This window comes from Arachis hypogaea, chromosome 19, assembly GCF_003086295.3.
Source record: "Arachis hypogaea cultivar Tifrunner chromosome 19, arahy.Tifrunner.gnm2.J5K5, whole genome shotgun sequence".
Lineage (NCBI taxonomy): Eukaryota > Viridiplantae > Streptophyta > Magnoliopsida > Fabales > Fabaceae > Arachis > Arachis hypogaea.
The window spans coordinates 8,146,731-8,162,999 of NC_092054.1; the positions used below are offsets into that span (position 1 = coordinate 8,146,731).

Genomic DNA, 16,269 nt, shown 5'->3' on the forward strand with positions numbered 1-16,269 from the left:
CGGTGAATGTGACTGTTTCCTTCAGGATTTTGTATAGTATTAGTTAATAATTAGGTGGTTTAAAATTTATTTTAGAATTTTAAAATTAAAATTTTAAATTTTAATTAATTTGATTTTTGGATGTGTATTTAAATTATAACACATTAATAATTAAATATATTAAATTTAAAATAAAAATTTAAATTTTAAATTTTAAATTTAGTTTTATTTAATTTGTATTTTGAATGTATATTTAATTTTAAAAAAACACTAAATTTATTCATAATTTTTAAATATATTTATGTCATTTTTTTAAATTATTATAATAAAAAATAGAATATTATACGATTTTTAAAAAATACTTAATTGAATTGGTATCAATAGATATCCTCCAATAATAAATGGTTGTTGAATTGGCAGATTTCCATAAATAATACTAAAGCAGCTGAGAGATCGTTGAAGGTAGGTGGAATGGAAGGTTGAGATGAAACATAGAGCAGTTGATAAAAGAATCCTTACATAAGCAAAAAGATATTTCCATGTTAAATTTCCAACTCCGTGGTCTCTCTCATTACACGTTAAGGTTAAGAAGGTTATTAAAAAACAACTTAAAATAAAGCTTACCTCTCAGATCCGTCCATAAAAATAAATATTTAAATTAATTAAATAATAATAAAATTAAAAATTTAATAATTTAAAAATTTAATTAAAATTTAATCGAAATTATATTGAATATAATAAAACAGTATACTTATAAAATATATTTATTAATTTTTTTTAAATTTTATTATTTTAAATCGATTAATCATTAAAAAATTGTATCATTGACCAATTAATTAACTTTTTGACCAATTTTTTAATTCTTTAACCGGTTCATCGCCAATCAATTTATCTAAATCTAATTGATTTAATCACTCATTCTCAATTAGCCAGGTTGCATTGGCTGGTTTGATCTGATTTTTAAAACCATACTTAATATTTTTTGTATCTTTTTATTTTTAATATTAAAATTAATTTATAAAAAATGTAGTAAAAACATTTATGCAAAATATGATACAAACATGATTTTTTTTAATAAAAAATAAAGATAGCTTACTCAGCATGGTAGGTGAGGCAAATGAATGGGATTTGGAGGGTCAGGCGCATGCAACATGAATGAAGGTACGTGGAGCTAACAACCACCACTGCACTCAAAGTTCAACCAACACATGCACAAGGTACTCGTCGACTCTGGCTAGTTTCTTCTTCTACTTGTCACCGTACCCTCATTTCAACCAACTTTATATTCAACCAACAACATGCGTACAAATTTAGTACATCTACGGAGAGGATGAAAAAACAGCAAACAATCTATGACAAATGTTTTTGTGTACAAAATTTACAAAATTTTATTGTTTCTGAGCAGAACAGGTAGAAATTATTGCACATGCATGTGTTAATTTGGTCAAACTTCATTGATTAAACCTAAAATCTTGGCCGCTTGCACAACGATTCAAGTCGCATATAGAAATATAGAATAGTTTCTTACTTTCTTATATTCCCTATTTTAATACAGATATTCAGATAAACCAAAATTGGATTTGGATCCTCTAAAGTTTGAATTTTATTTTAGAGAGTAAAGTGTGATATCTCACAATTGATTTTATAGGTGGGACCAATAATAAATATGAAAGAGAAACTATTTAAAGGCAAAAGATCACATTTTACTCTCTAGAGTGAAATTCAAACTTTAGAAGATCCATATCTACCAAAATTATGCCTATAATTCTAGTCAATAATATGATACATTTAAGAAATTATTGCATATTTTTACTACAAATAAATGAGATGAGTCAAAATAAATTTTATTTTCGTCACATTTCTTTTTTGCCAATTAAACCTTTATCATAAAGAAGCAATTTTCTTTTTATTTGAAATTCCATTTGATATGCATATTATCTTTTTTTTTGTCATATATTTTCAAACTATAATTATAAATTAAAAAAAAATGTATTCATAGATATACATTAGTCCTTATTAATCCGGTGATATTCATAGAAACCATCACATTTGTTTTCGTTAACTTTGGCCTTTGACTTTAGTTTGGCCAATCTAATTAATAATAATTATATCCTAAACTTATATTTGTTTTGAGACGAAAAGGTACCACTGTTTAAAACTAACAATTAACTTGTTTGCTTATAATTACAATTCCCTTGCTTAAAATTACCTTACCACACCACACGGGATAAATATTTATCCCTACTTAATAGGATTTTCATGCATATAATAATTATCCCATGCTTAAATCAGTTAATGTTCATTTCTCTGATGTGATGATTACATTTTGAAACTCAGAAACATTTTTTTCAATCTAGTACCACTCGAATAAATAATAACTGAATACAAAATGGTGAAAACTCAGGTGCAGTTAACTTCATGTGAAATTGATAGTTAAGAACTGTTAGATGATAATTTAATCAAACTTGTCAAATTATTTAACGACTTATATTTATTATATTTACATGAAATTAACTACATTTGAGTTTCTACCATACAAAAGTTAGGATTCCGCAATCTTAGTTAAATCACAACGATTTGAACATGTTCTGATTTTGTTAATAAAATAATAATTATTTTTCAATAAAAATACATGTTTTGATTGAGACAATTTCCGGGATTTGGAGTGGTTTTTAAATCTTTTTTCTGGGTCATGTTTTTTTTGTTGGACGGTGGGTCATGTGGTTTTTAATTTTTGTTGGAAAGGGTGGATCTGCGAAGGATCTTACAATACCTAAAGGCTACATTACAAAAGAAACCGATGTTTTTTTAGGTTTTCTACAATATTCTCCAACCCAACAAATTAAGGACTAATTCATTGCGAATTTAAGTTCTAAAGGCTACATTACAAAAGAAGCCGATATGTTATGTGTTAAAGGAGCCAACATAAAAGGAGCCCAAGACCAAAAAAAAAAAAGAGCCAACATCAGCCCAACTAGCTAGACTATTAACCAAAAGAGTATTCAATGAATAAAAACACCAAGACAAATAAAATGAATAAAAAGGCTTCTCCAAAAACATGAAAACAAAATCCGGATAAGATTACAACTGAATGTCAAACTGTCTTTTTTGGGCTTTTTGCCCCCCTTTAATTCACAAAAACAATTAAGTCTTTTTTTATTATTATTTTAGAGAAAGGATTATCTATGTTGATGATGGATGCAGTAGTAGTAGTGGAAGTTCTTGAAGTTGTGCTTGTACCTGAGGTTTCTGGCTATCTGAATTTCTTTCCATCAATCTTAGAGTGCTACATCAATGTTGACAACATTATTCAGATGAGACTTTTTTCTTCACTTAAGACAATTCTAAGATATTTGAATATCTTAGTCCATTGACAAGCATATCCTAAATTGATACTTGACTTGCCTCTCTTCATTTCAAGCATATGATTAACCATAAAATAAGGTCAATTTATTTCCTTTTCGATCATCATAGCCCAAGCACCATAATATCTTCATTAGACAAAGTTCCGTGATTATGCTTCATTGGAATCAATTCGTAACAGAACAAATACATTAAAATACGCTACTCATTGTTCAAATCATTACAACTTATATTAATTTTAGGATCAATATGTGGCTCCTCATTCTGTTGACTCAACCAATCAACCTATTATATTCATCTCATTCCTCATCTGCTGCTGTAATTTCTCTCGTAAATTTTATCCCATGATAAACTAAAGGAAATTCCATTGTTCAAAATAATTCTATAATGTCATAACTCTAAATGAAACTCAATCATTGGCATGACTTCTTCATTCTCATCCTCTTCATCAACTTCAGAAACAACATACTTTAAAGTATATAAATAGCTCTAACCAAATAGGAATAAGATTCATTGTTAATTTGCACAAAATCAATCAAGTGTTGTGTTTGCAAAGATGCTTCTAGACTAAATCATAATTTCTGCCATGAATGTAATCATCCTTCATGTATTTGGGAGGAACAATCTTCCTTGATTCGTTCTTCACATAATTTTTCAATACTTTTTGAGACGACAGCCACTTTGTCATGTAATGGACTGAAGCAACAAATTGCGTCGCTACAGAATTTTTACTCTCAATCCTAAGTCTCTTTGCATTTTTAATTCTGTTCATTTTAGAAATATTGGTTCAGTGAGTTTTGTAGAAATTTTGATAAAGATCAATAATATGTATGTAGCTTGGAGTGAGTGTGTTGATGAAATAAGAGAAACTGAAGAGAGAAATTTTTTGTTTTTAGACAGAGAAGAGAGATTTTGCATCCATGAAGGTTTTTGTTTCGAAAACTGAAAGTTTGAATATGGAGATTAAGTGCACAATATATAGTCCCGTGAGCATTCCAATGGAATGTTATCCAAATTCAATCCATTGGATACGAAATAAAATCCATATTTTCATTCTTAATTGCATTACCAATCGATTAGTATTCATAAAAAATCGATTGGATACGGATAAAAATTGATTTTCTCACTTAACAATGGTTTTGCTTTATTATTCTCGCCATCTTTAAATTTCATATTAAAAAATTTAATGATAATAAATCGATGTGTATGTTTGACAAATCGATTTGTAGACGGCCAAATTATTCAAATAATATTAGAATTGTTGATTATGATATGCCTTAACTCTACGTGAATTTTCAAATTAAAAAAAAAAATTAGGGTTTAAAATTGTGCTGATTTTTTTAGATTGTCAAACATCAAAATAATTTTTTTTTTAAAAAATCGATTGACCAAGTAAATTGGAATAGAAGAAACATGTAGCTTTCACTATTTCAATCGATTTTATTAAAACACAGTCAATTTGTTTATCTGTTAAATTGATTAATATGAGTTTGCAATCCATTAACTGATCCTAATTGTTATTTACTAATAGATTGATATCACATTAAATCGATTGGATTAAACGCAAACACGATTTTCATATCGTCTATGCATCGAAAAAATCAAAACAACGAATAACAATGTAAAAAATCTCGTTAATTCACATTATTTTTTTTCCTTCGTTCTATGTTTAATGTTAAATCTTAATTTTATAATATAAGTTTGAATTTCAAAAACCAAATTAGTTGAAGGACTCCATGATCATATTCATAGAGTAAAATTAAGGTTATCATGAATGGAGGTCAAATTAGTTGAAGGACCCCATGATCGTATTTATAGAGTAAAATTAAGGTTATTATTAATGAAAGTTTTATTTTTTTTATTGTTTTTAATTATTAATAATATAAATATATAATAACAAAAATATAAATGATGAATAATAAAATAATAATTTATAAAATATAGACTCAATTTTAGAATTAAATAATATATGAAGAGTCAATTTATAAATAAAATTAAATAAATATTATTTTATTATTATTAAAAAATTTATAAATTATATTTTGTTATTAGGATTATTTAATAGGAGAAACATTACTGAAACATGGACACAGAAGTATGTACTCCGTACTCAGAAAGAATGAGAAAAAGAGAGAGGAGAGAGTATGTATCTCGTATTAAGGAGGGTTCTTTTTTAAAGTATTTAGAAAAGTCATCCAAGGTTTCTTTTAAAAATAAGATCATTGATGCAAAAAAATCTAAAGTTTTTATATTAGTAGGGTCTTTTATCTTGAGATGGTATCGCGACGGTGACAAACATGGCATTTGGGTATTTTTTTGTTAAATTTGATATTGATGCAAAAAAAATGATAATTCTTTTAGTGATCGAAAAAATAATGAACTTTCCTAAAAGTTACTATAATATTATTTTTAATAAGAATATTCTTTGTACAACAAATTAAATCACCAATTAATATATTTATGTATAGATATATATAATTTAATATATTTTTATATTTTAATATATATTATATATTAATGATTGATTATTTTTACTGATTTTAATTAAATATCGTATATAACTATATAAATAATCAAGTTAAATTATGATAATTAATCAAGCTAGACAATTAATTAAGAGAAATTATAAAACCTTGCTCTAATAAGCATCATCATCAAAAGCAGGCAACGGGAACCTGAGAATAGCAGCAACACCGGTGAGTTGCTGCAACTGCTCTGCCAGAACATGCATGGAAGAGTACACCAAAGCGTCCCCACCACTATTCTTAACCGCCTTCACCAAACAATCGTACCTCTTCCTTGTGGCAACCTCATCATTCCGATACAGCTCATCACTTATCAGAAGCGTTTCAATGGCTCCCATCTCCTGAGCATTCTCCACGCTCTTCAGTCCGTAGCAAGCGCGATCCGAGTCACTCGAAACCATGTCCCAAACCTTCCTCAGTGCCCTAATCTGCAACCCTACCTTGCTGTCCTTCATAAGGTCCATCACGGTGCTTTCTCCCAAAAGATCCTTTAAATCGCCGTTGCAACCACCACCAGCAGCCACCACGATCCTTCCTATGTTTTCTTCTACGCTTCTCATCTTCATCCTCTTTGCCTCCGATATCATAAACCTTCGAAACTTGTCCTTTTTCAAATCCTCGCTTGCAATCACAGTGTTCTTAACCTTGTTCAGATCCACGTGCTTTATGAACGCCGAGAAAACCTCGCGGAAGAACACGTTCTTAGTGTTTGAAGAAGGAGATGAAGATGAAGACTTTCTTCCTGCGGTCCCGGAAGAAGAGGTTTCAACCTTGGAAACCATGGCAGTTACGCCTTTTCCAATCAGATAAATCTCAGCATGGTCTTGTTGAAAGAGAGTTACTGCGAGTTCCGCGTCGGGACAAACTTCGTGGTTCTCTCGTTCCTGGAGAGCCTCGACGACGTCGTGCTTCCAGATCTTCTTGTGGAGCTCGAAGGGTTTGTTGCACTCCAACGTGAGGGTGTGGAAGGATCCGACGGCGACGTAACCGTTGGGCTCGAGGTTGCGTCCGGTGACGCGAAGGGTGGAAGAGTCCTTGTCGAAGTCGCGGCCGGTGACCTTGAGGTGGACGGAGAGCCTGACGCGTGAAGCGGTGGTGTTCTTGCCGTCGTGGAGTTGGTGGTGGACCTTCCGGGAGGTATCGGATGTGACGTAATCGCCGGGGTTGATGATGTTGTAGAGGATCCATAGGTCGTCGGATTCTTCAGGGATTATGATCACTCTTCCCATTTGGTTCACTGCGAACTCTTTTTCCTTTAGTTTCATTCTTCCTTTTTTGCTTAGCTCACAATTTCTGGTGAATATTGGAACCTTTTTTTTTTGGTGATGAATAATGTGCGCCTTCTACTGTATGTATGTATGTGTGGGGTTTATATAGGGTGACTTGCCCGTGTTGTGTTTGTTGTTGCAAATTGTAGTTTGGTGATTAATTTATTGGTTGAAAGGTGTTGTTTAATTTAAAAGTATAAAAATAGATAATTTTTAAAGATATAAAATTTATTATAAAAGATAAATTAGATAAAATTTAGGGCTTGTTTGGGTGAGATTTTAAGAAAAGATCTTTTTCGAGTTATCTTTTTTTAAAAGATCTTATAGAGAAGTAAAAATAATTTTATGTTTGGATATCTCATGTAAAAAGGTCTTCTTATCAATCAATTATATTTGGGTATAACAATATAAAAGTACTTTTTTATTTATTTATTACATAAAAAACATCTTTTTTTTTAAGGAAAAAAGATCTTTTAAAAAAAGATGTAAATTACAGCTTTTCAAAAAAGATTTTTTTTTTATTTTACTAGTACTTTTACTTTTACTACTATAAATTTGCCAAACACGTTAAAAAATAAAAAAAAATAATAAAAAAAAATTTTTTAACAAAATAATGGTGCCCAAAAATGTACTTAATCATCAGTTCATAAGCACCGTAAAATTGAATTTGGAAGTTTTGAATTCTTGTAGATCTTGCTTTAGGATATGATTAGTTTTTTTGGCTGGGGAAAAAATAAACGATTCTTTATTTTGAGTACAAGGTAGATATTGAATTTGAATTTTGTGGATTCTTTCCTTGCTTTATTTCGTCTTGGGTTAATATACAACCAAGAAAAGCAAAGAAAACGAACATAAATAAAATACGGCCAAGAATTCGACGGTTCAACCAGGTTTAGATTATTAAATAGTCTTAAATTCTTAATAATAAAATATATTTTTTAATTTTTTTAATACTTGTCAAATAATTTTTATTTAAGTTTAATTATAATTAATTTTTTATATATTATTTAATTATAAAATTTATTTTTTATTTTATAAATTATTATTTTATTATTCATTAATTATCATCTATCTCATCTTTAGAATTTTAACATTAAATTTTATGAATATTTATCTTCAAACTTTTTATTAATTTTATTTTAATATAAAATCCCAGTCATATCTTTTTTAATCTTAAGATTACCGATTTTTTAATCTGTAATCAATTTATCTTTTAATTATCTAATTCTATAATTATAATGTGGTTTATAAATCTCTTTCTATATGAAAGGGAGAAGGAAAAAGAAAAATAAGTATAAAATTATATGAGAGGAGATTAAAAAAAATGTAAAGTAAAAATTAATTTATATAATAATATAAGAATGAGTGATGAATATGAAAAGAGAAGTAAAGAAATTAAATTTTAATCAAATTTATATTTATTAAAAAATTAATATTAATATTAAAAGAAATAGTATAACCTACATAAAAATAAAGGATAAAAAAACATGAAAAGTTAAATTAAAAAAAAAATCATATAACACTATATAAAAATAAGTTATTATTAAAAGATAAAAATATAATGAAAATTCTATGACATAATATAAAGATAAAAGATTGTATTTAAATGGTATGAATTAGTCATTTAAGTTGATGTAATATTAGACAAATAAATTTAGACACTATTTTAGTATTTTTAATTCTGTTTTAATATACCACTAACTAGACAAATAAATATATATTAATATCAGCTTTTACTTTTAAGTAATTATCTAGGAACTTGGCAGTGTTAGGTTTTTAGTTTTTTTTGTAGAGACAGAGAGTACCATTTTTTATATACAAATAACAATTTATTTTTTGTAGTTAGTAAACCGGTTTTCAATTTGAATATGGAAGTAAAAGAAGTGTTGGACTTGGGGGTGTTTCACCTCGTTGTGGGATCAGAGGAAGCAGAATTCGGACCCTACGACTTGTCTCTCAAAATGTAAAAAAAAAATTACTCAGAATAAAAAAAAGGAGAGTCCGAATTCCACATTTCAGATTTCAAAATTTCAGATTTCAAATTCCATAAGTTGCAAATCGGACCATGCGATTTGTGAAGCAAAATTTCATGACCAAAGAACTCGCATGGTCTGAGTCGTGTACTATGAGTTTTTTCAAATTTTTAACACAAATCGGAGGGTCCGATTTGTGTATTCTGAATTTTTTTCAACTTTTTAAACATAAATCGGAGAGTCCAATTTGTGTACTCCCACAATTTTAAAAAACACCAAAAATTACCATGTTAAAATATATCACTCATTTTACTTTCATATCAAAATTTTTTAGCCTTAGTAAACAACTTGTATATTAATTTAAATTTTTTAAAAATATTTAAATAATTATTTAAATTGTACATGCAAAAGATCTGAATAAAATTCAATATTTAAAATTTCTTTAATTTTTTTATTTCACTAAAAAAATTACAAAAAAATATATTTAATATAAAATCACCAAATTTTGAATAAAAATATCTTTTTTTGGTCATACTTGTAAAAAATTAATCAAAATTTAACATTTTAAGCATTTACATTTAGGATAAAACACTGTATAAATCAAAAGCAATTCAATATTGTATGAATCATCCAAAATTAAAAATGTTACGGGGATCCACGCATGTTACTATATAAATCGAATTAACCTAATTTGAATTATAAATTATAGTAGTAAATCGAATTAAGTTGTATCAAATTATTAGGGTTTAGGTAATTCAAAGTAGGTAGCTTCGATTTACTAAACTATCCACATGATTTCAGACCACCCATAGTAAACCAAATTAGTGGATTTTGATTTAGCTCATGGTTTTTGTACATAGTAAATCGAATTGGACAAATTTGAATTACATATACTAAATCGATACATGCTGATTCGATTTAGTAGTACTCGAGCTCTAATGTAAAGCTATACAATCTCATTCGATTTACTTGTGTTATCCCTATACATAGAATTCGGAATCGCTTGATACGAATTACCAATCTACACACCATACCCCACAAAAACGAAAAATTCAGAAAGTAAGGCAAGCTAAGCTATACTACAAGATTGATACTGCGGAAATAGAAGATGACCCAAATCGAATTTATCGGTTGGACGGAGTTGTAAACCTTGCATAGCTTTGTCTCTTCTTTCCAGTTAATACTTAATACATCAAATTCTTGTTCACAGAGAAATCCCAACCATCTAAAAGATGCCAATTAAATATATAAATAAATTGAAATCCTCTCCAGAACTAAAATAATCATATTGTTATAAAATTTCATAAGACAAAAATACATAAGTGAAAAATTAAAAGATAACAGCCAAATAGCAATCACAAAGAGCAGAGCCATTTGTCCTAATTGGCTTTTGAAACTAACAGTTTAAAACTACATTATACACATAACTCTGACTAAGCCAATTAGATTCCAGCCACAATACAGTTCTACAAAATTTAATCAGAGTGCAGCACATAACATTAACATACCTTAACTGCAAGTTCTCCAAGAGCCCAGCATGCATTATTTGCTATTGAAATAGCCTCTTTAACCTTAGAAATTTCCTGTATAGATAACATAGTACATTAGTACCGAGAGAGAAATTATACCATCTTAATTAGGTCTACTCTCTTTAATGATACTTTTCTAAGTCTTCTACAAGTCATCATCAAATCACCGAGAGAAATTATACCATCTTAATTTATTCATTCAAACTTCAAATGTATTTATTTTCTCCCTAAAGTTATAGCTAACAGCATCTTATGAAACATGAGAATGCTGTTGAGATGGCACAAATTACTTAAAAGAACCAAACTATATTAAAATTGTACCCAAAAAAAAAAAGGAATTCCAACACATAAAAGGGTATCGGCACAAGTGAGAGATGATTAATTGAGGACCAACTTAAGGACAGTCAACAATTCCAATAACTTGAAATCACATTCCTGCACCAAGTATTAAACTACAATAACACTGCTGATTTACAAGCTTCACCTATATTTCTCTTTGAACATCAGTTTTTTTTTTTCTCCCACCCAAAAAACTTGAAGGATGGAACCTTCTGCACGATTAACAGTGCTCGCAAAAGGGAAAGATGAATATGAATTGAATGGAAGATTAACCGTCAAGATAAAGAAAGACAATCTCGATTTGGAAACCTTCCATGGGAAGCTATTAAAAATAACATACCTGATTCAACTTCCCAGCAACAGCTTCAGCTAGAGTTCCAATGGCATCATATACAATTCTGATATTTTGTCTCTAAGGTTTAGAACAAGAAATCACAACTGTGTATTGTCATTGCAATCAAAAGACGAACGTCAGAATAAAACCTGATATTTCCCAAACGCTAGCATCAGGTGCTTCGATATAATTTCTACACCGTTTGAGATATCTACATATTATATGCACATTCTTAAATTTCAGAACCCCCAAATTAAAAAGCCTAAAATTGGAACCTTAAACCTCCCAAATTTCAGAACTATACATCACTGACCTGCGTTTACGGAATTTGTTAACTATTCAGAATAGAACAGAACAGAAATGAATAAACACCAACTAATGATTTCATTTTCAAGCAGCTGAACACACACGCACGCACACTGCTTAAAACAGAAAATCATAAGAACCAAAATTGAAGGCATGCACAAACCAGAGTAAGCAAAACGCAAGTTGAAGCAAATTCGCAGAGTAGCACTGTTGCACACACATGCCATTATAATAGCCCTGTTCTTGAGAACACCCTTATCAAATCAAACAATGCAAGCTGATAAGCAAAGGTGAATCAAATCAGAACCCTAAAATCGGAACCCTCTCAAATTTTAGAACCAAATGAAGGTGAATACATACCTTCTCGACGACGGTGAGCGAAGAGAGGACGATGCTGAGTGCAGATCTTCCCGATGGTGAGCTCGAAGTGACAGCCAGAGCAGAAGGATGAAGAGGAGCGACGATTCTCCAGTGGCGAAGTGGTGTGCGTGAGTGGTGAGTGGGAAGTGGGGAAGAGGGGCGACGGTGACGGCGTGAGGGTGACGAGTGACGGCGTGGGGAAGAGGCACCGGCGTGAGGGTGACGAGTGACGGCGTGAGAGTGAGCTTTCTCTGATTTTTTGGTGAAGCTCAATGGCGCGCGAAGGGGAAAAGGGGAAAATGGAGAAAGGAGGCCAGGTCACGTTTAAGTGTATTAACATGGTGAAAAGGGGATAAAAATTTACAAAGTGTTGGTGTATATTTACTTATTTAGTCCTATTAGGTAATATTTTTTAGAGTGAATACCTCATCCGACCCTTGACAATTATCTCGAAAGGGCAACGAGGCCCCCAAGAAAAAAAACACCTAATCCGGCCCCTGATAATTTTTTTTGGGACTGATTAGTTCCTGTGCTAAAAAAAATAACATTGATTTTTTTTTTGGCACAGGGGCCTCGTTGTCCTTTCGAAGTAATTGTCAGGGGCCGGGTTGGGATTTTTTTTTTTTGTTAGGGACCTCGTTGTCTTTCGAGGTAATTGTCAAGGGCTGATTTGGGTTTTTCTCTATTTTTTAAAGCACACCTGAAACTTGACAAATAGCTTATCCTTCAAAAGTTTTTTTTTTTGTGGTAAAAAGTGAATATATAATTCTTAAGATAAGGCTACATTTTATAAGTGATATTTATAATATTTAAGGAGACACTTTTCAAATGATGTTACAAATGTGTTTTTTATTCTCCTTAAAAAAGGAAATATGGAAAAAAACGTAGTCTATTCCAGGAATAGATTACGTTTTTCAAATGTAACTTAAAAAAAGTGTGGTTGAATGAGTGTTTTTCTTGTAGTAATATTGCTGGTATCGTACTTGAAGATGTTAGTAAATATTTTTTTTATTTTCTTGAAAAAGTAAATTATTGTTAGTGATACTAAATCGGTTAGAATTTGATTATTAGAATTATTATAATATTTATTTAGGAGTAATAGTATGTTAAATCATTGTTAGTGATATTAAATCGCTTATAACTTGAGTATTAGAATTATTAGAATCTTTAAATTTCAAATAGTAGTTAGATTATTGATATAATGATAGTAGTGTATTAAAAGATTGAGATCACAAATGTATGTTGGATAAAGAGTAACTAGATATGTTGACTAGTAATTTTAACAAGTTTTGATATAGTTTGTGAGTTTTTATCAAGGTTGCGAGAACTGAATTGGTCAACAAACCGGTAAAATAACTAGTTTAATGGTTCAAAAGTTCAACTAAAATTCAACCAGTTTAATTAAATATAAAATAAAATTATTAAAAATTTAATATATACTTTTAAATATTTAAATTCAATATTTTTTAAATTGATAAAATTCAAAATTTTATAATTTTATATAATAAATTATTCATTAAAGATTCAGAAACAATTTTAAAAAATCAACATTTATAACTAACAAAAATCAAAATGCATATAATACTACTAACAGTTATTCCAATTTCATAAAAATAATAATAAAAATATAACAATCATAGTTTTTTATTGCGGATGGCGGCTAATGGCGGTGAGCCAAAAATCCGCCATAAAGTTATAGCGGATGGCGTTGCAAAAAATGGCGGAAATGGCGAAATTACCTAAAATCCACATATATGTACAAAAAAATATGCAGAAAAATTACAAATATAATAAACTATAAAATCTATCTATATAAGCAACTTTCTAGTCATAAAACATCTAATTAATATAGCAAATATAGTAGCAAATTTAGCAAATAAATATAACATCAAGTTCAAATCATAACTCAAAAGTCATAAACAAGCCATAAAATAGAAGACATAAAACATAAAAACTATAAACCATCTACATTCTAGCTCTCATCAAATTCATCCAAATTAACACGATTATTATCGTGTCCCTCTACCCCTTCATCATCCTCTGATTCAGTATTATTGAATTGAATCTCCTCTTCTTGTTCTTCTTTATTTTCAGAATCCTCTTCATCTTCAAATTCTGGTTCTTCTTCCTCTTCCACAATTACTGCTTTTCCTTTTTCTTTTTTTGAAGCCTTAAACCCACTTGGTCCACCCTTTGCACCACCTCTTGCAGTTGCAGGTTCTTTTCTTTTTCTATTTTGTTGTCTTCTAGTATATGTCGTAGGCTCATGTCCTCCCATTGCTTCAAAAACAAGGTTCCAACTCAAAGTGTTGTCATCTTGATGAACCAAATCAGTATCATCATCCATATTATCATCATCTCGAAAGGTGGCAGTCCCAATTTCTCCCACTAACCACTCATTACACTCATCAATGTCATTGAGTGCAATAGGGTCAACTTCATCTTTAAGGTTGTACCTCTCGAGAGTTGTTGGTTATACTTTATGAAGACCAAACTCTCCATCCTTTCATGATCAAGCCTATTTCTTTTCTTAGTATGAATATGCTCAAATATACTCCAATTGCGCTCACATTCAGAAGCACTACAAGTCAAGCTCAAGATCTTGATAGTAAGGTCTCGCATGTTCGAAGTTTCATGCCCATATGTCCGCCACCAAAATGCTATAAAATTAAAATAAATTTGTCTAAGCCTTTAATCGAACTAAATTTATAAAGCTTTGTAAAATTTATAACAATCTTACCGGGTGAAAGCTTTTTCCTCTGAGATTTTGCAAAGGATGATCCAAAAAGTCCATAGCCGGCCTTATATAGTGCTTGCTCCTCCAATATCTTCTCTTGCGCAGCTATACTTGACACCAATCTAGTGATGCACTCAAACTATCCCTTTGTAACTTCTAAATCCAATTCGATACGAGGATTATCATAAAACAACTCCGGATTCAGAAAATGACCAGCTGCATGCAACGGACGATGAAGTTTGCAATTCCATCTGTTGTCAACGATTTTAAAAACTTCAGAATATTTGCTCACATCATTAGAAAATGTTTTCATGATGCATTCCTTTGCCTTCTCCATTGCTTCATATATATAACCCATTGGCGGCTTCTTCTCCCCATCAACAAGTCGAAGCACCCGAACAAGAGGCCCCATGATCTTAAGGGTGTACTTGACATGATTCCAAAAGGAGGGCCTAATAATAATCTTTGTTGCCTCCCTCCCCTTTGCCTCCCTTGACAACTTATTCCTTACCCACTCATCTGAAGTGAACATTCTTCTTAGATTTTCTTTCTCTTTATAAAGCCTTTCCAAAGAGAGAAATGAAGTGGCAAATCGGGTGACTGCATGCCTCACCAATTCCTTGCCATTTGTGAATTGTCTCAACATGGATAAAGTGCTAGAGTGGCTATAAGTGAAGCTAACCAAAGAAATGACACTTTTTATGGTTTTTTGGATTAATGGTAACTTCCCAATGTCTTCAAGTATCAAATCCAAACAATGGGCAGCACACGGGGTCCAAAACAAATTCGGTCTTTTCTCCATCAGCAACTTACCGGCTAGAACATAGTTGCTCCTGTTGTCAGTTACAACTTGAACAACATTTTGCTCCCCAATTTCCTCAACAATACCATCAAGAAGTTCAAACATTTTTTCACCCATCTTCACATAATCAGAGGCATCAATAGACTTCAAAAACATTGTCCTAGCAGGAGAGTTTACAAGAAAATTGATAATGCTCCGTTGTCTCTTATCCGTCCAAGCATCTGACATAATAGAGCAGCCATACTTTTCCCATTGTTTCTTATGACTCTTCAACAAGTCTTTGGTGTATTCTAATTCCTCATTAAGGAGTGGAACCCATAGAGCATAATAAGTGGGAGCAGGTAAATTAGGACCAAAGCTTCCAACAGTCCACAACATTTCTTGAAAGCTCTTCAACCTCACTGGATTCAATGGAATCCCAGCTTGGTAGAACCACCGGACTATGTATCGATGAACTCTACGAACCGCTTCCTTATTACATGCTTCCTTGATATTCTGTTGCCTCAATTTCTCCTTCTTGTTTCTTGCAATGGCAGTTTCGGGTCTTTTCATAAATAAGTCTATTGGACCTCTCATAGAACTTGCCCCCCTCTAGCTGCTGCCATTGGAGTTGAATTTGAAATTTCATCAATTCTTTGAGCATCTTTTTCTGACAATCCAAAACCCAAACTATCTAAATCAAGCTCCCTAGCATTGACACTATGTTCCTCAGTGCTTGCCGGCGTAGAACTGTGTCTTCCTCAATTTTTTTCTG

At 30.7% G+C, this 16,269-nt stretch overlaps 2 protein-coding genes across 2 annotated transcripts; both read right to left on the reverse strand.

Annotated features, from left to right (window-relative positions):
• Nucleotides 1-5,980: 5,980 nt before the first annotated feature.
• Nucleotides 5,981-7,132, reverse strand: LOC112775161 (protein PELOTA 1-like). The gene has a single exon (XM_025818651.2). The coding sequence runs from the start codon at nt 7,130-7,132 to the stop codon at nt 5,981-5,983; it is 1,152 nt and encodes a 383-aa protein (XP_025674436.1).
• A 7,720-nt stretch (nt 7,133-14,852) lies between these two features.
• LOC112777811 (uncharacterized) lies at nt 14,853-16,067 on the reverse strand. Its single transcript, XM_025822198.1, has one exon. The coding sequence runs from the start codon at nt 16,065-16,067 to the stop codon at nt 14,853-14,855; it is 1,215 nt and encodes a 404-aa protein (XP_025677983.1).
• Between the last annotated feature and the right edge of the window lie 202 nt (nt 16,068-16,269).

What these genes read in the sequence shown, in the direction of transcription:
- LOC112775161 (XM_025818651.2), bottom strand. Translation starts at nt 7,132, where the DNA reads ATGAAACTAAAGGAAAAAGAGTTCGCAGTGAACCAAATGGGAAGAGTG.
- LOC112777811 (XM_025822198.1), bottom strand. Translation starts at nt 16,067, where the DNA reads ATGAAAAGACCCGAAACTGCCATTGCAAGAAACAAGAAGGAGAAATTG.